The sequence below is a fragment of the Platalea leucorodia genome (genome assembly GCF_965183815.1).
Source record: "Platalea leucorodia genome assembly, chromosome: Z".
NCBI lineage: Eukaryota > Metazoa > Chordata > Aves > Pelecaniformes > Threskiornithidae > Platalea > Platalea leucorodia.
Window position 1 is genome coordinate 30777463 of NC_138858.1, and position 21725 is coordinate 30799187.

The following is a 21725-nucleotide window of genomic DNA, read 5'->3' on the forward strand; positions in this document are numbered from 1 at the left end:
GACTTTCCCGGGCGCCGAGGTCAGGCTGACAGGCCTGTAGTTTCCCAGATAATTTAATGATTCCATCACTAGCTGACCTCCACAGTACAATCACATTTAGTCATGCATAGTAGCTTGCTCTTTCTCTTCATCCAAGTGCGCTACATACATGTTTTTTCCAGTCTGTTAATGTTTCCCCTTCATCCTAGATAAGCTGCTTAGAATCACATTTCCTGTTTAGACCAAACAACTACCAGCACCAGTCACTTTCAGCCTTATTTCTTCTGCTCCCCACCAATTTTTGGCAAAGGATTTACTGCAATAGTGATAATAACAGACTGAGATTGCCTTCATCTCACATCTCATGCACACACCACTGAAGAGCACCGGCTACCATTCACTCTACACAATTTCCTCCCTATTACAAACTGTTTTGTTAGGCAAGATCTGTTTCAAATTTATTTCTTTACCATGGACTGCACGTGGCAGGAGCCAGCTGCCAGCAATTGTATATCCAAAACATGGAGTCACAGAATAAGAAAAACTGGTGCAGGGTCATGGTAAAGGTTCATAGGGTTTCTCTCTCCTCTGTTGAAGATTTTGAAACAAGAAAAAAAGATAGCAGGTAAGCCTTGGATACACAAATGCCAGGCAGAAACCATTGTCTGTGTTACTAAAAAACCAATATCCAATAGGTAGACCAGACTGACATGAAAGTAAACAAAAGGTGATAGTAATATTCAGAATTCCTTTGAATGCTATTCTTTTCAGTATGGGGACACAGCAAAGTACTGAAGGGGGAAATAAGTATTATTACAGTCCAAGGACTCCAAGGACTGTAATAATGAGTTGCATTTTAAAATTATATCTATTACAAATTAATCTTCTGTTGTCATTTTTAGTTTAAATTCTAATAAAACTTGTCTAATGTAAACCTGTATGAGCTTCACTGGAATTATGTCAAGCATATGGACAACCATAACAAAGAGGCTCAGGTCTGTCTAGCTTTTCTGAACAGCTTAATGAGGCCATGGAACAAAACAGAAATGCAAGCACATTGCAAAGCAATGAAAAAGCCACCCAACTACTACACAGAATACAGTGACACAGACATGAGATATTCTCCAGCGAATACCTGAAGTAAAGGAGTGACTAAGCAACAGCCAGTATGTCTCCTATACAGCAGCTGTGTTTTTTTCCCTCCAACACACTTTTCAGATATTCTACCATTGCACATCTGTACATAGTACAGTTTTCAACACTGTCAAAAAGACATCTGATAATTGCAGTGTAGTGCTAAATTTTTAATATCATTCTTTCAAAATAAACCTCCAACCATAAAGAGGAATTTACTGTAAACCTAACAAATCTCTCAGTAAAAAGTATTACAGCATTAATTTGCATTGTTCAAATATAATTTTCCTTCAGTCAGTACTTCATTGTATTGGTTTCAAGCGTTTAGTATTAAAATAGAAAAAAGGAACAAGATTTGTTAATCTCACATTCAACATTATTACACGTCTGAAGCAGAAGAAAAATATAATAAAACTGTACAGAAATGAGAGAAGAAATGAATGGAAAGTAATAATAATAATAATTATTATCTCATAATCCAGATACTTGATAAACCATACTAATGAAATCCCACTGTGGAATAGTAAGAGATGACAAATAGTATACCTAAGGCTAAGCATCTTTATACTGAATAAACTTAAATTCTTAAAACATACTATGTGTTAATAGATCAGCTGATCTGCAATACAGTTCATGAGTGAACAAGTTTTCACAAGAAATTATGGCTACAAAAGTCTATTATATTTGTTATGAAAACTGAGTCCCATTTGGGGGAGTAGAAGGAGAAGAAAATGACCAAAAATCTATGAATTATCAAACTGAGACTCACATTTTAGCCAGTATTCCCCAGTATCTACAGCTGCTTAAGGTTCTTTACTTCTCCTTATCAATCAAAGGTTCTTTACTTCTCTTTATCAATTATAGTTTTAAGCAGTTAAGCATTTCATCCACCCCAGGAGAAAAGCAATTCAATTTCTAAAACAAATGGATTAATGCTATTTCTCTACCAATAAGTTACCAGATATATTACTCACATTTACATTGCATCAAAAAATACATAACATTTGATACACTACAGAAGTAGCATGTGCCGTTTCACAACTATTGATTTTGCTTATTTCTGACTGGAGTCAAGTTCGAACCTGTGAACAAAAGGTTAAAAAACCTATATACACTGTACTCACTACTACACATTATACTACTACTAGGAAAAGCAAGTTCTCTTTTGCTCTTTTCATTATGCCTTCATAAATAAAACTTCTGTCTATCATGAAACAAAAATATTGTACAAAATCTTACCTGTTTACAAAATCCTGTGTGAAATAAGAACCACCCTCCACCCTTCCCTCTGCGAGATACCTTCCATATATTAACATTTTTAATGCTTTTGAAAGGTCTGACAAAATGACAGACATCAGACAAAAATTCCCTTTAATTGTGAAGAATCTTTCTAATTATTCAAATTATAATCAGAAAATAGAAATGTTCTTTCAGTACATATATGCTAAGTTAGGCTAATATATCTCGCCAATTCCAAAAGTAACACACACATAATAAGAAAACATTTGTCAATAGCAACACAAATAAGGTGGAAGTAGAAAATGATTGTATGAAACAACATTTTTCTTTAATATGTAAGTTAATGCAAAATGTATATGGGGAGATTATGGAGTCCTGTTTTTAAGCTGGAATGAAAAATACAAAGAATTTATACGTTAATAACTAATTCTAGCTGGAGAGAAAAAAAAATGTCTAATATCCACATTTTCTTCTTTAAGACCTAAACAGATTATCTCAATTTCCAATAGCAATGCATTGCCTTCACAATATTACAGCTGACAATTGGTGGTCGCCAGCCTTCACAAGAGCAAGGCTGGATTGCTGCATCAGGACATACGGGATGAACTGCTGCATGCTCATTGTGTGGACTTAGAGGAACTATGGACTCCTAATGTTGCTCATGAACATTTGTATTCTAGATCAGTAAAGCAAAAAGAAAAATTAACATCTAGATACTGCAAACTTTTTCAAGGTATGGGATAAAAAATCTTCCACTTAACCATTTTTCACCCTCTTCCACATTAAAACTATTTTTAAAACTCAGCTGGAGGTGATCAGTGTTGACAAAACTTGTAACAACAATGCTCACACTTCTTCCCACACATTTTAATGTTCACCTAAACAAGCAGAGATTGTGAGAAAAAACATGGAGATTTTTGCTGTTGCTGCTATTTAGGATTAGCACTTTTTAGGAAGTGAACTTCTCCTAAGGCATTTAGTTACCAATACCACTCTGAGTGCTTAATTTTTTTTTTAATCATATTAGAATGCTTAGTAAAAACAATGCCTGAAAAATATCTTTTAAAACTAAGTGCATTCTTTGGACATGTCCTTTCTAAATCCCAAGAACACAGTTTTGTAAGAAGGTTGAAAAAACTAACTCATCACACTTAGCAGGAAACTAACTCAACTGTCTGATCACACAGGCATCCAAGAGTCTTAGGAAAAAAACACCTAAATATTTTTGCACAGAACTGATGACAACATCTGGTTTAAGTTTTTTCCTTTCTGAAAGTAAAAAGTTTAATCACAGTTGTAACTGTTCACCATTTTTCACAGAAACAAAAATCATATGGTTTATTTATTTGACACATTAGAACATTTAGAACACCTTCAAAAATTACCTTCCAAAAAGTGTTGCCTGTTAGAGACCTGACTTCTCAGAAAAATCACACTGAAGCCTACAGCATCAGTCTTTTTCAGGCACAGTTCTAGATCTCTTAATATTCTCACTCTACACCATTCTAACACTTGGCTCAGTTGAAAAACACTTACCTCTGCATATTTTGCCATTGAACTGGCTTCAACTGCATAGACTTTTCTAGCTCCAGCCTGCACTGCAAAAAATGAAAGGATTCCTGATCCGCAGCCAACATCTAGGACCACCTTGAAAACAAAAGGCAGACCAAAAGAAACAAAATAATCAAAAAGTAACTTCCTGACACTTGTTTTAAGTAACTACATTTTCGCAGCTGTACCCTGTATTTAGGAAGTCTGGCATTATGCAAAAATTTTACTAATTTCACTTGAAAAAGTGAAAAGGCTTGTTCAAGAAGAGGTTTAATGCCCTTAATCTTTATTTTAGCAGCAACAGCATATTTTTAAAAGACTGTGGATTATTTTCATGTGTAAATACATGGTTAGGGTTTGGAGGAAATAGATTTTTATAATGAAGTTTCTTTAGGAGAAAAGTTTGAAAAACAAGAGTAGTCTGAATACACTGGGGAAGGAGGGAAGACATGACAATAATTCTTTGAAGGACTACAAAATTGTGTCTTTCTAAATGAAAAATCACTCGGTGATGTGGAAGTATTTTGGATAAAACCAAACTATGTATCTTTGTTCAAATATTGGTTCTGCTTGCTGATGTTAGTATTAGACCTTTAATTGCACTGTTTGATGTGGTGTCTCTCAAAGGCCCTCAGTTAAACATAAATTCCAAAGCCTCATTTTCTCCATCAGTCAGGTGGCTCACTTGTGGCAAGCCAAAATGTGACTAAAATGTTTCAAAGGGTCAAAATTTTTCTTTCAATGTGTAGTGTAAAGCATAGCCAGTGACTGCTGCAACCATCCAGACAAGCCTCTAGTTCCTAGCTTCGTTCTGTACAGGCCACTCAACAGTGCTGCAAAGGCGTAAGTACACGGAAAGAGAAGCTAACGACTGGAGAAATGGTTAGGATGATGTGACTGATGTCATGTTTGATGCAAAGCTCACTTTTATACTGCCCAACAAAATTAGGCTAATACCAGTATCTTGCTTCCCAAAAATTTTAATACTAGTTTTGAGAAAAATCTCACAGAACAGCTCACCATTCAGGCGCCTCCTATGAGTTTGTGCTTGATTGAAAACAAGAAGCAACAGTTTTCCTGTGCCTGTGGCTGAAATTCTCGTTCTATTTTGATCCAAGATATGAAATTCACAAGCCCATTAGGTGATTTGAGCCACCTGCAACTGCAAGCTCCTAAGATTTCAAAGCACTTCAACCATGAAACCGAGCTACAGCCCTGATCCAATCTCAAGAGTCAAGAGCAGAGAAGCTTAAATATAATACAGATTCAGACTAATACTGCAGCTTTGTATACCACCAACTACCTCTGTTCTTTATTGCTTTTCTGCCCCAACATCCCATATGATGCACATTGCTTACCAGCCTTTAAAAACAACAAGAGAAAATTTTGTGTATTCAAACAGAATAGTTTTGACAGAAAAATAATCTCTTAGAATGAAGGGCACATTCCACTCCCCCAAAGTTACTCTACATGACATTTACGTTATGTATTACAGAATGCAGTCCAACACACATGGCCTGAATCTGTTGTAGATATTATGAATCTGTGTTACAGAAGTACTCCACTGCAAAATAAATTAACATTGCTTCTGATATTGCACATAGTCTCGAGTTTGGCATAGAAGCCAGAACCTTGCCTTTAATAATTTTCTTTCCTAGTAAAAGTTTTTATTAAGCTCATTTTTTATATCACAGATGACAGGCTGTTACAGATTCAGTTTTGTTTCTGTGCTTTCGCAGGTGTTAGAATACGCTCCTATGCCCAGAAGAACCAGCTCTTCAGAACAGTAAGTGACAGTAATTATTGGTTATGTAAGTAGGGAGGGAGAAAATGACAAGTCAAGGCCAATTTCATTGAACCATAGGTCTGACAGCAGGTTTGGTAGGCTACTTCTCAGTACCCAATGGGAACCACAAATACAATAATGTTCTCTCTCTGCATATGTGGAAAGTACAAGGAAGAGTCAACTGCTCAAGTTCAACATAAAAAAATCCAATGGAGAACTATGGCTTTTTGCACAAGATCTAATTCTGATGCCATTTCTTACACTATACCTATGTCTACATCAGCAGTTGATACAGCTGTACTGGAACTTTTTTTTTCTCAATGATTTACTAAGACTAACTCTAGCCTGATTTTCTTGTAGTTTAGTCCAGTTCAGTTTCATCCAAAATTAATCCAGCTTGCTTACTCTGAGACCACTCCACAATGTGAACTGAGGCACCCTGAGTGGCCATGATAGAAATTCACCTCAGAAGCCCATTCCTGACCCAGATTAAGACTCTAATGAAGACACAAATGAGCACAGCAAACTGAGGCAGCTGACACAGAGGTAGCATTTGTCCAGTAATTAGTGAAGCAAGGGGAAAAGGGGCTCAGAAATCATATGTGACACAGTGTCGGAATTGCTGGAGGCTGCACAACAAGGCACAGGCATGCCCTGTAAGACTTGTTAGATCAACAGCCCACCAGAGATCACCTCTGGCACACCAGAAACCCTGATCCAGGACAGAATTTGTAAGGGAGGATGTTGCTGTGTGGGTGCTGGGCTACATGGAATGGCTGAGCGCTCTCCCTGAGGCTGGGATCAATGGTGACCTGTGGGGCAGGTCAGCTCTGGCTGGGGAGAGCGACCAGGTACGAAGCAATAGGTGGAGAGGAGCAGACTGTGAACCATCAGGGAGGCTGAATAGGAGATAGTCGGGATCTTCACAGACACTTTTTAGAGGCAGAAGCCCTGAGCATCAACACCTGGCTGTGCAGCTGGTATCACAGACAGAAATTCAGCTGTCAAGAGCGCAGTACCTTCTCGAGGAATGAAGACTGCTGGGCAGAGACAGCACCACCTAAAAAAGCGGGGTGAGAGTATCTCTGCCATCAGATTTCCAACCTAACAAGGAGGGCTGAAAAACTAGGAACATGTTGTTGGAGGTCATCATAGCCTGAAGAGAAGTGAAGGCATGAGCAGAAGTGTTCAAGACAGCACAATGGTGGGTCCCCATGCACCCCTTATAAAAGCAGCATGACGGGAGCCATCTGAGATACATGTACACAAGCACACATAGCGTGGGAAACGAACATGAGGAATCTGAAGTCCATGCACAGATGCACAGCTTTCATCTCATAGGGATTACAGAGACATGGTGGGATAGCTTGCACAGCTAATGCTGGGATGGATGGCTACAGGCTCTCAGAAAGGATAGGCTGGGAAGGTCAGGAGGAAGGGTTGTACTCTATGCAAACAATGACTCAAAGTGCATGGAGCTTTGGGAACAGGCAATGAGCTAGCTGAGAGCATATGGGTAGGGATGAGAAGACACAGGGTAGGGATACAGATATTATTGAGGCAGGCATCTGTTACAGACCACTTGATTAAGAATAGGAGGGAAACAATGCCTTCTGGAGGAAGCCTCATGATCACAGGCCCTATTACTTAGGAGGAAATTCAACCACCCCAGTTCTTACTGAAGAGTGGTACGGTGGGGCACAACCAATCCAGGGGATTTCTGGAGTGTCTTGATAATTTCCTGATAGTAGTGATCAATAAGCTGAGCAAGGGAGCTGTTCTACAGAATCTGCTGCTCACAAACATTCCCAGCCTCTAGTGAGAGGATGACTGCTAGAAAGCAGCTTTGTAAAAAAAGAGACCTAAGGGTCCTCCTGCTGAACAAGCTGCTGGACAACAAGTCAGCCCTTGCAGCCAAGAAGGCCAGCTGCATACTGGGCTGTATTAGCAAGAGTGCAACCAGCAGAAGTCAGGGAAAGGCCATTTTTAAGATTAAATTTGGGGAATTCTGTCCATTTTTGATCTCCCCAACACACAGACACTGACATTGCAGCAAGTCCCATGAAGGTCCACCAAGATAATTAGGGGGCTGGAGGACATGACATATGAAGAGAGGCTTGAGAGAAATTGGTTTGTCTAGTTTTAACAACAGGAGGCAGGCTAACAGGAGAGCTTACTGCTGTTTTCATCTGCCTAATGGGAGTTCAGAGAAAACTGAGACAGACTCGTCTTGAAGGAGACACACCGTGACAGGACATTACACAAGAAGATATAGTAAAACTTTTTCACTGTGAGGGTTGTCAGACACTGGAACAGGTTGCCTACAGAGTCTGTGGAATCTCCATCCTTGGATCCATTCAAAATGTAACTGGACAGACCTTAAGCAACCTGGTCTAGTTGGCCCTGCTTTCAGTAGAGGTTTGGACTAGAGATGTCCAGAGGTTCTTTCTGACCTAAATGACTTTAATCCAATGAACTTGCAATAGCACACCTTGCTCCCCAAGTGGCATTGCTGATATCGCTGGCATCTCCAACAGAAAGCTTTGCTCCCTCTAGCTAGGAAAAGCATCCTAACAGAGCTGTAAAAGTAGTCATTAAGATGAAGTGCTGTGGAATAACAATACATGGTACTAGTACGCTTCTTTCTGAAAAGTAGAATTCTAAAATAAATAATAGACAGATAGTTGGGTGATAATGATGTCATACATATTGAGAGGAAAGGTGGTAGATTGGATGTACTTCAGTTTTTATTTTGAAATGAGAATGCAGCTACTCCAGCAATTATCAGAAATCAGCCAGGAATAACCTATACCCTACCCTCCTGACCACAGTTCAGTACTGTTCCTGCTTTCACCTACACAGATGAATAGCTTTCCTAATGTGAATTTAATGGGAATTACTCACATGTGCAAATATTTTTGTATGCTTGAGTACTTGCACAATTAGAGTCCTGAAAAGCACTTTTGAATAAAAGGGGTGGGGGGCAGAGGTCAAACAAGGAAGAGCAACAACAGGGCAAACACATAAAACTAAAAGAAAAGATGTCATATATCTACAATGACATTTATCATTCAAAATTACTGTACATCAGCAAGATTATATATGGAAAATATTCTTTTTTTTTTTTTTTAGCATGTGCCTTTGACTGCACAATGTGCATGGTTAATTTGTGTGATCCTTCATTCAGGATCACTGGAGATGTTCTAATTCTAGTTGCTTTGCTTTTAAGTAAACTATTCATAAATAGACTACAAATGAAAAAATTCAAAAGGCTCAGAACCCAAGACTTATTTTCAAAAGAAGTAGAAATGTGTCAGCCTTTACTCAGTTTGAAACAGCATTATACACTGCTACTGTAAAATTTAGTTATGAGCCCTTTTTTTCATATAACCAATTAAAACACTTTGAACTCCCCCTTTTGGCTCTATAACAATTCAAAATCTAAGACAAAGTTTTACTAGAAAAATTAGTGAACACTCCAAGGCAACTCCTTCTAAGCACAAATATAAAAGAGTATATGCCAGTAACAATTACCATATCAATGTGACAAATCCAGCCTCAGATTCATTAGATTCTGAATTAGTTCTCCTTACTCTTTTAAGCATCCACAGACATAAATGGTCAATCCAAACACTACTCCCAGTTTGTCCTAAAGTAGCTTACCTCTGACAAACAGTGTTTGAACTTATCATCAAGAACCCTCTCAAAGGGTCCAGAATTAATTTTGTCCAGCACAACTCAGATAACCTGTTACACTTTCTCATACAAATATTTTTTCAAAAACAATATAGAATTGAACAAGCCTAGAATAAGAAAAATTATACTTATCACCAGATATCCCTTCACTATAGGCAATGTTTGTATAATAAATCACTACAGAATTTAGGGAAGGAGGCAGCAAAGGTAAGGAAATATATTGGGGGGATGCAGAGTAGGTAGGAAACAATAAGACAAATAGCAATTGAATAAAACTTTTTCCAGTAACGGAGGTATTAAAATAATTATGTCCTTTTTGCCTTTTTTATCTCCTCACTGCCATCATTTAATGTTTCTGCCTGCCTTACAGTTTCTGGATGTAGGATGAATATAGTTGCCGTATTTCCAACAGATCAAGTCTCAGCACAATGGGTTTCTCAGGTTCTCATGGGAAAGCATTTTGCCACAATGTAGGTAGTTCAATTTTTTCAGCTACATTTGTTCTGAAAATTGCCATTTCTCAACAGAATCAGGAAAAAGAGAGATCATTTTCTAGGTGGGTGGTCAACAACACCCAGCCTGTAATAGTCTTACTATTAGGTATGCTGAAGAGAAGCCAAGGCACCTCCAACAGTTGGGAAAATAAATAAACCAAGAGCAAAAGCAAGCAAGCTGTACTACTGCACAGCAGCAAGATTGCCTCCTACAGAGGCAAAGAGTATGCAAAACCTGAATTCCTTACTGCAGCACAAAAATGGAATGGATATGTTACCTACAGAGATAAATTGGGCTTTTGCATTATAACATGGGAGCATCCTATTTGGTAAGAAGCCTATGGCAAATAAAATCCTCTCTTTGCTGTTTCTTTCACCATATATTCAAGTTACATATTCCAGTGCAAAATTTAAGCCATTAATGATACAGTAGCTCCACTTGCCCAGCTGGTATCATCCAATACCATGTGCTTTGGGGTTTGATTCTGATGCCTACAGCAAACTGGAGCAGCCCTCTGCACACCACTAGTTTACTAAACTTATTGAATTAAATATGAGAGGAGGATTGTCTCAGGCCTGAAAGAAATTACAGAGACTGAAACCTACTTGTTTCATTTCTATAAAGGTTTGTTTCATTTCTATGAAAGTAAATAGTTAAGTGTAGTTCTTAAAGAAGCACAGTTTACCTAAGCTGAATGGGAAAGAAAAATTATCTGCTGCACTTGAATTTATTGTGAAACTTTATTAATAGTTAAAACATAATGATCTTAAAACAATTCAGATAAATTTCACACTTACAACTCTCCTCATTTTGGCCATAAATATGCTACACATTTAAAGGGAAATGTTTTGTTCAGTATTTGCTTGTATGTTATTAAAGACTCTTTCCTGTGATGTAGTAAAGCCATTTGTGCTGGTGTGAGTTGAAGTCAGAGGCTCCTTTTAAAAGAAAGTGCACACAGAAAGATGAGAGAAAGGAAGGGAAAAGGAGAGAGGACAAAAAAATGACAACAAGGTAAAAAAAAAAAATCATTGCAGCTTAATTTTCTCCATTGTTTTTATTTGCAGTCTGCTGTTCAAACATCACAAACAGAGCTCACATGGTCTCAGCTGACATTCTGAGACCTACAAAACATTTCTGCTAGGCTGCTGCTTACAAACTGCCTATCTGCTTACAGAAGGTCATGTGTAGTCTAGTATTTTTTGCTGTTTTTTGTTATTTTATTAAGAGAGGTAAGCAGTATCATAGCAAGATATGTAGATGACACAACATCCAGTGATTAAAGAGCAGAGAGAACTAGCGAAGGTAGGCCACCGGACAATGCACAGATGAATTAAACTCAGTGCTCATTAATATAACTTTGTGGAAAATAGGAACTGTTCATGTACCATCCAAGTTCTAAATGAATCATCATCATAATCATCAACAAGAACAACAAAGAGCCTAGACACCATTATGAATTGTTTGGTGAAGATCAATGCTCAATGGACAGATGCAGTGCCAGGAAAAAAAGTCAAGATTTATGAGAAGTACAGTAAAGAATAACTAGGTAGTTAGAACTCTGCAATATAAATCAATTGTATGGCATTGTGTACACTACCATGCATAACTCCTGCCAATCCTTCTCGAAACAGGTGCTGCAGAATTAATGTTGACACTGAGAAAGAGGGCAAGAATGATAACGCAGCATATGCAATTTCTTCATACAGAAAAAGACAGAGAGGACACTGACCTCAGAAGCAAGACTACATAAGAAGAGACAACAAAAACTGACACAACGAAGGAACGATATAAAGAAAATTAGAACTTCAATCCTCCTTTTCCTCACAACATAAGAGCAAAATGACAGAATTAGAAAGCTAATAAATTAAAAAAAGGAGACACTTTTCCACATTATGTGTGATTATATTATGGAATTCATTGCTGTATTAAGGGTGAAATCAGAGGAGAGTGTGCATGGGGACTGGTCCTGGAGAAGGTCAGAAAGTCTCTAGTTAGCGTGACTAATTGCAATAAAAAAAATAAAAGTAAAAAAACCACCATAAAATATAGTAGTCCTATGCTTTGCATTTCAAGGATTACTTAATCTGTGGCTGGGAGGCAGATTATTCTACATCTCCCTAGTGTAAGTTTTCTTTTGTCTTTTCCTGAAGTATCTAGTTTGGACAATGTGAGAGGCAGAGGATTAGGTAAAGAAGTAATAATCATCGTTATATTCATTACAATAGTCTTCAAGATTTATACACATATGTTAGAGATGAGTTTGGCATCTGAAGATGTAAGTTGCTGTATTGTTTCCAAAGCTTTGCCTTGTACAAATCGAGTCACAGTAGGCACTTATGTGCTTGCTCAGTTTGTAATGACTGTGGAGGGCAAAAACATTTAGTGTAGACCTCCATGAAAGAGACATAAACTAGAATACCTTTGCAGGTATTTGCAAGAGACTATATGGCACAATAGCAAATACACAGTCAACAGTTAAGACAAGGAAACTAATATTGTATATGAGCTCCAAGATGCCAAATGAGAATGATAACAGCCCAAAATGTCAAGAAACCTATACATGTAGGTTCCCAGATTGTCCACAGAAGACAGCAGAGGAATTTGCAGCTCCTTTGGATCCACATTTGGTGCCATTCATCCCAAGGATGTACCATCAGCATCACACATTGTCATCCATGTGCTTGACAATAATATTAATAATATAAAGCACACATGAATTAGTATATTCATGCACAAAGTCCCAGGTGAGAAAAGGCTCCAGTCTGATCAGTGTTGCTCTACATGGCAAGTTGAAGTTTAGAGCGTAAGCAGCATACTGGAACATTGAAGACTCTCAACAGAGCTTACCTTGTCTGTAAAATCTATGTGGTTCTGTAGGATAGCTCTGTGATAAGTGGCCGTCCTCACAAAATCCTGCATCATATTCTGTTGTTGAGACAGACAGCCATAAAACTAAAAGGAAAGGAGGAGAGGAAAACCAGAAAAAAGATAAACCCCATCTTCTATCAATCTTACCTTACATTACTTGGTACTTAAATTACTAAGGTCCTGACAACCCTCTGAATAAACCTAAGCTATCTTTCTAACTGATGTGGTGACTAAGGTCAAGCAAACAACAGTAACTTAGCTTTCACAAACTGGCACTGAAGTTTCATTACCTGAAAATACTGAGCAGCGGATGCTTCATCAGTTCGCTGACTGAACACAGAGTTCTCCTTCTTTTGGCTATGGCATCTCTTCAATGCATTTGAAAATGTGTTGTATTCTGGAAAAGAAAAATAGAAAAGACACAAACGTAGCAAAAAACACAAGGATAGTAAATTAAGATAAACATCGAACGACAAGCTAAGAATACACTCAGTCACACTTGAGAGGAATGCTGCATTTGGCTTACGATTTTCATAAATACACAGTAAACAGTTTCAAATTTCATTAAATGGACAAGAGCTGTTGCAAAGATCTGGTGAGCATCAAAAGATTTTAAGAAGCACCTGGATGCATGCAACAGTGTTGTCAAGGATTCTCCATTCAGGTTACCTAACTCCTGCAAATATCCGTGATGGTGAACCCTAACAGAGGAGTGTCTGAACACAAGCCTGAACCTACTATTTCAGGTTAATCTACACTAACCCGAGCTCCACACAGAGAACCACCTAGGGTTATTGTGAAATGCTTGGATTTGGGTGAGGAGGTTTACAACCTAGAATAAAACATTCAAATTTAATTGGCCTAAAAAGCCAGGCTGAGGACCACCTATCTTCCTTTAGAAGCAGTCTAGCTAAAAATCCCAGAGTTATAGCCCTTTGGCTTCTGTGGACAAGATCAATTCTGACATTAGGTAAGAAATAGGATGTCCTGGTTTCAGCTGGGATAGTTAATTTTCTTCTTAGTAGCTGGGATAATGCTGTGTTTTGGATTCAGTATGAGAATAGTGTTGATAACACACTGATGTTTTAGTTGTTGCTCTGTGGTGTTTATCCCAAGTCAAGGACTTTTCAGCTTCCCATGCTCTGCCCGGCGCACAAGAAGCTGGGAGGGGGCACAGGCAGGACAGCTGACCCCGACTGGCCAAAGGGCTATGCCATACCGTATGACGTCATGCTCAGTATGTATGCTGGGGGGAGTTGGCGGGGCGGGGGCGGGGAGGGGGCAACAATCGCTGCTCAGGGATGGGCTGGGCATCAGTCAGTGAGTGGTGAGCAATTGCATTGTGCATCACTTGTTTTCTATATTTTTTTATCATTATTCTTATTTTCTCTTCCTTTGCTGTCGTATTAAACTGTCTTTATCTCAACCCACAGGTTTTACTTTTTTTTTCCCGATTCTCTTCCCCATCCCACCAGGGTGGGGAGGGTGAGTGAGCGGGTGCTTAGTTGCCAACAGGGGTTAAACTATGTCACAGGACAAATCACGTGGACCTAAAAAACAAATAACCAGTTCACACAAGGGCTTTTGTCTCCATCTTTTAAGATCAAACCAACTCCCCAACCATAAAGTAATTCCTTGATGTCCAAAAGAAAGGCACATGCCAGTAAGCGGAGAAAGTCTCTAGAAAAAGCACTATAAGGAAAAATTGTCACGGTGGAAGCATAGATGACAACAACAAAATCAGGGATGGAAGTCTTGCATCTTCTGTTCATACAAAGACAAGAGAAGACAGAGAAATCAGACCACACCACATTCATAATCTGCTAAACCAGAGAGACAGGAAACTCCTACAACAGTTCACAGATTTTCAAATAAAGATAGCAATTGCCTGAAGCATGAACTGTGCACTGGGAAGTACATGCTAAGTACTCTAATCATTTGGAGATAATTTGCTAATTCAATATTTTGAATGGCCTTTGAAACAAAGGGTCTGAAGATAACAAACAAATAATTAATAAACTTCTCAATACAGTAAACAAGGAGAATTTCCCTCATCATTTCAGAAAATTTCTAAATCCTCAAAACAGAGATTTGGCTGCGCTGATCCTTTTCCACAGCAGAAAGCCGGCATATTTGAAAGGAAAGAGATGTAAAAGATAGCCAGTGTCTTTCCCTTTAGCTCTGGAAATCAGGACAAGCACAATGTCAGGCTGTTTGGGAATGAAAACAAAGGCCCATGTTTCCAAAACCCAACATAAGCATGGTTGCTGCACAGTTATCTTTAATGGGCTAAAAAAGTATTTTTGAGTAGGGTCTTGAGAGAGAGCTCCTCCATAGAAAATTTTAAATTCTTGAAAAAAGTGTATAATAAAGACAATATAGAATTCAGCAAAAGCATCACAAATTGCTATTACTGTTATCCAAGCTTTCCAGTCTTTATACAGATAGAAATTACTAAAACTAGAAAACTACATGGAAAAAGGTCCATCTTTGGGGCCGTCATACATTGTTTCACCATAAGAATTTCACACTGAAAATGTGACAGACAGCTATACTTCCTCAGAGAAGTCCAAATAAATTGAGGACATGGCCCCTTGAACCTCTGGGCTACCCCACATAACAAAGTCCACTTGTAAGCATCCAGAATTCAAGACATTTCTCTCAGTTGAAATTATGAGCAGTCTAATGTATGCAATGAAATAATTTTGTTGAAAGTCTGGAACAATAGCTCTAAGAAGTATGACAGCATTGGTTTGCTGGGAACGAACAGGTCAGTTTAACCTTGCTCTAGTAGAAGACTGTAAGAGTGGCAGAAATTGCAAAACACAACTCACCAGCTTATTCAAATGCACTTCACCTGCTGAGGATATCTGCTAGAGAGCTGATTTGTTGCCACTCTGCAGATTATTCCCATGTAATTTCCAGGTGGGAGCAAGTCCCACTTTGTTGCTTCTGGCCTGTCAGCTCCAGTGGGAAGAAGATGCCACATTCAAAATCTGAATTTGGGGTGATATGGGGGGTCTCAAAATAATTACATTGCTCTGGGAGTAATTATAAATTACCACGAAAATGTACAAATGTCATCAACATGCCCTTTTCACTCCCACACCAGGATGATGGTCAGAATTAAACAGTAACTGACTGGATCATAACAATGAAGAGTGGCCCAAATTACAGACAATGCCAGTTTTCTGCTGGAAGATGCAGAAATCAGCTTAAAACAGACCAGCCCCTCTGTTCTTTCTCTGCATGAAGAGACAACACCAGAAAAAAGTCTGACCCTGGACAGTGGAGATTTTTTCCAGGCAATCACCATTGTCTTAAGCTTCTCCCATTTTTTTTCTATCTGAAAGTAAGAGATGATGCTACAGATTCAGTGACATGCTTGACTCCTTTCTTTTCTAGTCACTCTTCATTATTTTCATACCTCTGCAGAGATTCCTTGGTAGCTCAGAAGAACTTCTTTGGTGTCTTCTGTGTCCAGGAACGAGAATGGATTTCAAAACCACAACACTAAGAAAAGCTTGAAAAGCTTGCCTAGAGAGGTTATGCCATATAATTTCTATCCTTGGAAGTTTTCAAAACATAACTGTACAAAGCTCTGAGCAACCTGGGGCTGAACCTGCTTTGCAAAGGAGGCTTGACCAGATGACCACATGAGTTTGCTTCCAATTGAATTATTCTTTGATTCTATGAAAAAAAAAGTATGACTTCCTTGTGATACAGTACTTCCTTATATACAAATAAGACGTTTGTTGCCGGAGGTCTCCAGAGTGCTGGCAAATTACAAAAGCAGTACTCACTGGGTTGAAGGCTATATCAAAATAAAAAGAAAGAACAAGAGGTTGACGGAATTCCTCCACAATCTTTCATGACGGATCTCAGATGCCCTTAAAGTTTTCCTAACAGAGTACCTGCAAGATCACAAGAGGCTCTGGCAGACTATAGAGGAGAAAAGTGTCTCATTTTGTTCACCAACCTCAAGAAAAACACAGAATTAAAATCTTCCCTATTAGATGGCAGTAAAGATTCAGCAATAAAAATAGGAACAGCATTAGATCTAATACATCTCAATGTTTTCAAAAACTTTAAATCCCAACTCCACATTCTACGCATTCATCAGTGGCTAACACTGTGAGAAAAAACATCTGAGCATAAAAATAGAAATATACATTTAGTTGCTGTTGTTGGATGGGAAGTGAATAATACACTCTAGTGAAAAAAGCAACAGCAACCAAGAGCACTGGATTACAACTTATCCATGAAAATGATTCTACCTTTGAGAAATCCTCATAGCCTTGTCCGATCCTGCGCTGACTGAATAAATACACTGCGAAAAGTCCCCTTCAGTGGATGTTAGTTTATCCTCAACATTTATAAATAAAACATTCACCAAAAATCTTTTAGTTGCTTCTACTTAGTATTTGAGGGAAATTATAGCTAAATTGCTATGAACTAAAGATCAGGTTGTAAGGAAGGAATTACTGTTGCAGATGTGAATCTGGGATTTTGTTTTGCTTTTGAATGCAAACAGTCAAAGGATTCTAAAGGTAAATCTCTTAGGGAATGCAAATTACCTAGGAATTATTCATAACAATTGCTAGTAGTTTCAAGTATTGCCTGAGAGTTCAGCTACACATTCATTTACGTGACAGGGGAAAGTGCCAAATAATAAATCTTTAGCATCTAATACAGAAAAACAGAATTATTGTGAACACTCTGCACATGACACAGACACAAGACATAAATTCACAAGTAAGACATGTTGAAGCTTTAAGACATTCTCCCAAACAAGGACCCCCTACTACAGAGACGAGAAAGAGGTTTGTCTTTCTTTAGCATGGACAAGGAACATCATGTTTCTTCCTTTTGTAGACCATCCCAGAAAAAAACAGAAGAATTTATCTCAAGTCCATTTTCTATATCCGCAAGTCTATTTTCTATATCCAACAACAATTTACAATAGCCTGTCTTCTCTCCATTTGCTTCTGCATGCAAATACACTACGCTGTTTTCTTCCTATAGTTTCTGTAAAGGAACTTCTCTTCTTATTAGCCAATATCTCATCCTGCTTGTGGTACGAAATATGGCTTTATCTGCATATTAATCAAGGTCCTTAAAATTAAATTTAATTTTGATCTTCCTAAGAATCTGGGAACTTAATCTGTCATATGTAGAGATATATCCAGAACTGATCTTGGCTTTTACGAAAACTGGATTTTCTTCTTTATTTAATGTAAGGGGACCGGAAAAAGATCTACAGCAAAAACAGTCTGGCTCACTGACAGGCTAGAATACTGGTGAATCACGTACTTTGGAACTCTTTATTTCGCAACCAGGAGTCAACCATATAGAACTGAAAGTCAGTGAAATATTTTTCAAGAACAGCCAAAGAATATTTTTTGTTTATCCTCAGCCCTATACTCTTCATCAAAGTTCTAGCACTCTATGTATCTTTTCCTTTGATGCTGTAAGGAATTTATTTTCTCATCTCAGGGAACAATCAGGTAGGCTCTTCAGATCTTCTATCATCTTTTCAAAAGCAAACTCAAGTATAATGCTTTTACTGAAGGGTGTTGCCTAGTAATCTGAGTGCAGCGTTTCAAATGTCACCCCTTCAAGAGTCTTCTATCCAGTCCCAAGAGATTCTTTCTATTACCTTGAACAAATCATGCAGGGTTTTTGCCTGTTTGTTCATCTATAAAGAAAAAGGTTCTGCTTGCTTACAAAATTTTCTGGGTTATCAGGGGTTATACTAAAATAAAAATTAATCTATCCTGTAAAATCCAAAATTAATGTGCTGCTGGGGCCGGGGGGGAGGGCACAGGTGCTTCTTGATTAAGTGCTTCTTTATGCTATGCACAGCCATCTTCTTTCCCCCTCAAAATTCTTTCTTTTGCTTTATTCTCTGAAAAAACTGCAAATTGGGAAGATGCCCATGACTCCTCTTGAACAGTTTTGGCTGTCTTCAGAGAACTAACTTATAATTTTCACTGACTGAAAAACGTGTCCTTGTGCCCCCACCACCCCAATCACTTAAATCAATCTAAAGGTTTCCACTAGTAGGTTGAAAAAACCCTCAAAACCTGACAAGTGTTATAGCCATGTTCCAAGAGTGTCAAATTAATGAATCAAGGCTTTAAAATGTAACTCTTACAGTGCATTTACTCTTTCCCATGCATGGTAAGACCTCCAATAACTACTCCAACGAGAATGACCTGATGTTCTTGAGGATAGAGTTAAGCAGACATATTTATTGCCTTTTCATCTATACCTTTGCAGTATCTCAACTCCCCACCCAACTCAAAAATCCCCCCAAACCGACAGATGTTCCTCTTTCAAGGAGCCTAATCTGGATGTTGTTCTGAAAATAATGGAAAATATTGGAATGAAGACCACTATGAGTATGCAGCCTAATCTCATTTGTATTAGCTAGTCCGGACACTAATTTATTTCCAGCACAGTGGAATAGGCTGAAAAACTCACCCAAGTGCTGGGTGCATCTGAAAGACCTGCAGTCACCGTAGTAACTACAACAAAGCACTTAAATCTGTGCATTTTACCTGCTGAAATGAACTGTTTTTAAAGCACCTGTATTTTTAACTGGATCAAAAGTCCTCCTTAAACTCTTTGATGTGAATTGAAGCTTGTGTTCTATGTCCATAACACAGAAAAAAATTAAATCCACCAAGTCAAACTGTCTCTGTATTAAGAGTCAAAAAGAAACTTGGAAAATTATTTAAATTCATTAGGCACTCTTCAGTAACTGCCTATGTGCAAGCTCTTACTTCACAACAACTAAATCTCCTTCCAGTAAGGGGTATGCTTCCTCACATTTATTGTACATCATGTGATAAAACCATTCATGCAGGCAGCTACCAGAAAACAGCAAAAAAAGCCTAGTTCATATTCTAGCGTACCCCATAATAAATGCTTCTTTGGAGCAAAACTCATCTTAGAGAATGAATTATTAGCTTTCAGAAGAAAAGTGTCAGTTTCTCCTTTTTTCTTAGCCATTGAGAAGGCGAGGAAAACTCCCACTCGTGTGGGCTGCAGTGCTTTCACAAGGATCTTGTTGAAGAAACTAAAAAAGAAAATTCCCTGCAAATAAAAAATGTAACTCTCAGACATTTCTTTGAAAGCCAAGCTTGTTAGGATTTTTATTTATTTCTCACTTCCCCCCTTTTCTTTTTCCAATTAAAATCCGAAAACAGAAATTAATTTGAAAACTTTTATCTTGACAGAAAGATGTACCTTGCTGAAAAACTGAGGCATTTGGCTATAAAGTTTTGACTAGCTATGCACCTCAGCTAACTAACATTTGCTGTTGCACATTAAACCCACGCTAATCAATTATACAGTTTGATAACTTGTCAGAGATTCTGCAGATATTACTGCACTAATAGCCTAAAAACTGAACTGTGTAGAAACTGAATAAAGGCCAGCTAAAACTGATTGCTGTGACCAAAGATAACAGGAACATCCTGCCAAAGTGCCCTGCTTCTGGTGTCTCTTTACAAAACGCTTATCCTCACAGCAGAAGACAAAGACACACAAACACAAGCTATTAATATAGTGCACCTCACCCATCTGCTCAAAACAGATGGAGTCTCTCACTACTCCAAAGGGGAAGAGGGTGGAGAAGTAACAAAAAAAAAAGGTCACCAGTACCAAACATGGATGGTTATTGGGGGAGAAAGGGAAAAAACCCCAAACTAACATACACAGAATAAGGGAAAGAAAACTCCATGGGGAATAAAACCCCACAAATTCCACACAGCAGCAATCCAAAATAACACTACTTGCAATAAATCAATAAATAAATTTATTTTACCAACAGCTGTTAGGTTTTCTGATCTAAGGAGATTAGCATATCAGCCATGGAGAAGCACTACGCCCACATTATTTTGCACTATCTGCTGCAGGCTACTATTAAAGTGCAGTACCTATATTAAGCAGTAAATTTGGCCTGTAACAGATGAGAGGTGTACAGTCATAACTTTGAAAAAAAATCAATGGAAGTAAGTCCATAACTTATCACAAGACTATGTCAAATGATCAGACAGGTCAGGCTGTCTCCTGTTAACAACTGGGACACAGTCTTCCATTTGGAACAACAGAATTGCAAAATACCCAAATAATAAAATGCCTTCTTTGCAAAAAAGTGAAACATGCAGTAAAAATATACTAAGCTCATCAAGGCCAGATTACTATCCAAGATCATGAGATTGGAGTATTACTTCCAAATGAGGAAGACAATCTTTTTACTTCTATTCAATTGTAAGTATTAGACTTCAGAAATTCACAGTGACACCTATTACAAGTACCCTAGTAAAATTCCAACAGCATTCACCACACAGACTCAAAAGAAAAAGCTCCCAGAAATCCTTGCATTTACAGCAGTTTGACAATATTTATCCAAAAGATTTTTCTTTTTATGTTATACCTTTCAACCAATTATACAGCTTTCCATTGCCATAAACCACAGCAGATTAGACTAATGGTATTCTGTTCATTTTAACAACTAATTTACTAATATTTCAATCTGCGCTACATAATTTTGTTGTAAACATTACTCAATATTAAATCACAATTTGCAGTCTAGGTCACTTACCAAAATGCTACTTCACAAGTGAATTTCTGCAGCCTTCCTTCAAACTTTTTTTATGAGTCTGGATTTGTGCAATGGGAATGATTTTGTCCCAAACACACTAGTAGGTGAATCATTTCAACTGTCAGCACAGGAGAACTCAATGCTTAGAAACCCAGTCAGTAAGCACTTCATCAGCACACAAGGGACTCATAATCAGTTGTGCATTTTTACAGGAAAGATGACTGATGGCTTTTTGTCATTCCACATCAGGAACTGGATGTCCCATGTTCCAAATCTCGTTATTAAGTTTCCTAAGTCATACTTTTTCCAAAGCAAACACCTTTTCTATTTTTAGCATCAGTAATATATGCTTTCTTTGGT

General features: G+C 38.1%; 1 protein-coding gene across 1 annotated transcript in view; it reads right to left on the reverse strand.

Moving 5' to 3' along the window:
* Window positions 1-21725, reverse strand: part of LOC309602931 (histone-arginine methyltransferase CARM1-like) — a gene marked incomplete at both ends in the record, with an annotated part of 76101 nt that overhangs the window by 22267 nt on the left and 32109 nt on the right. Inside the window, 3 exons of the mRNA XM_082337103.1 lie at window positions 3889-3999; window positions 12731-12835; window positions 13042-13148. Of these exons, the coding sequence (XP_082193229.1) occupies window positions 3889-3999; window positions 12731-12835; window positions 13042-13148 (323 nt within the window). The remainder of the gene's footprint in view (window positions 1-3888; window positions 4000-12730; window positions 12836-13041; window positions 13149-21725) is intronic.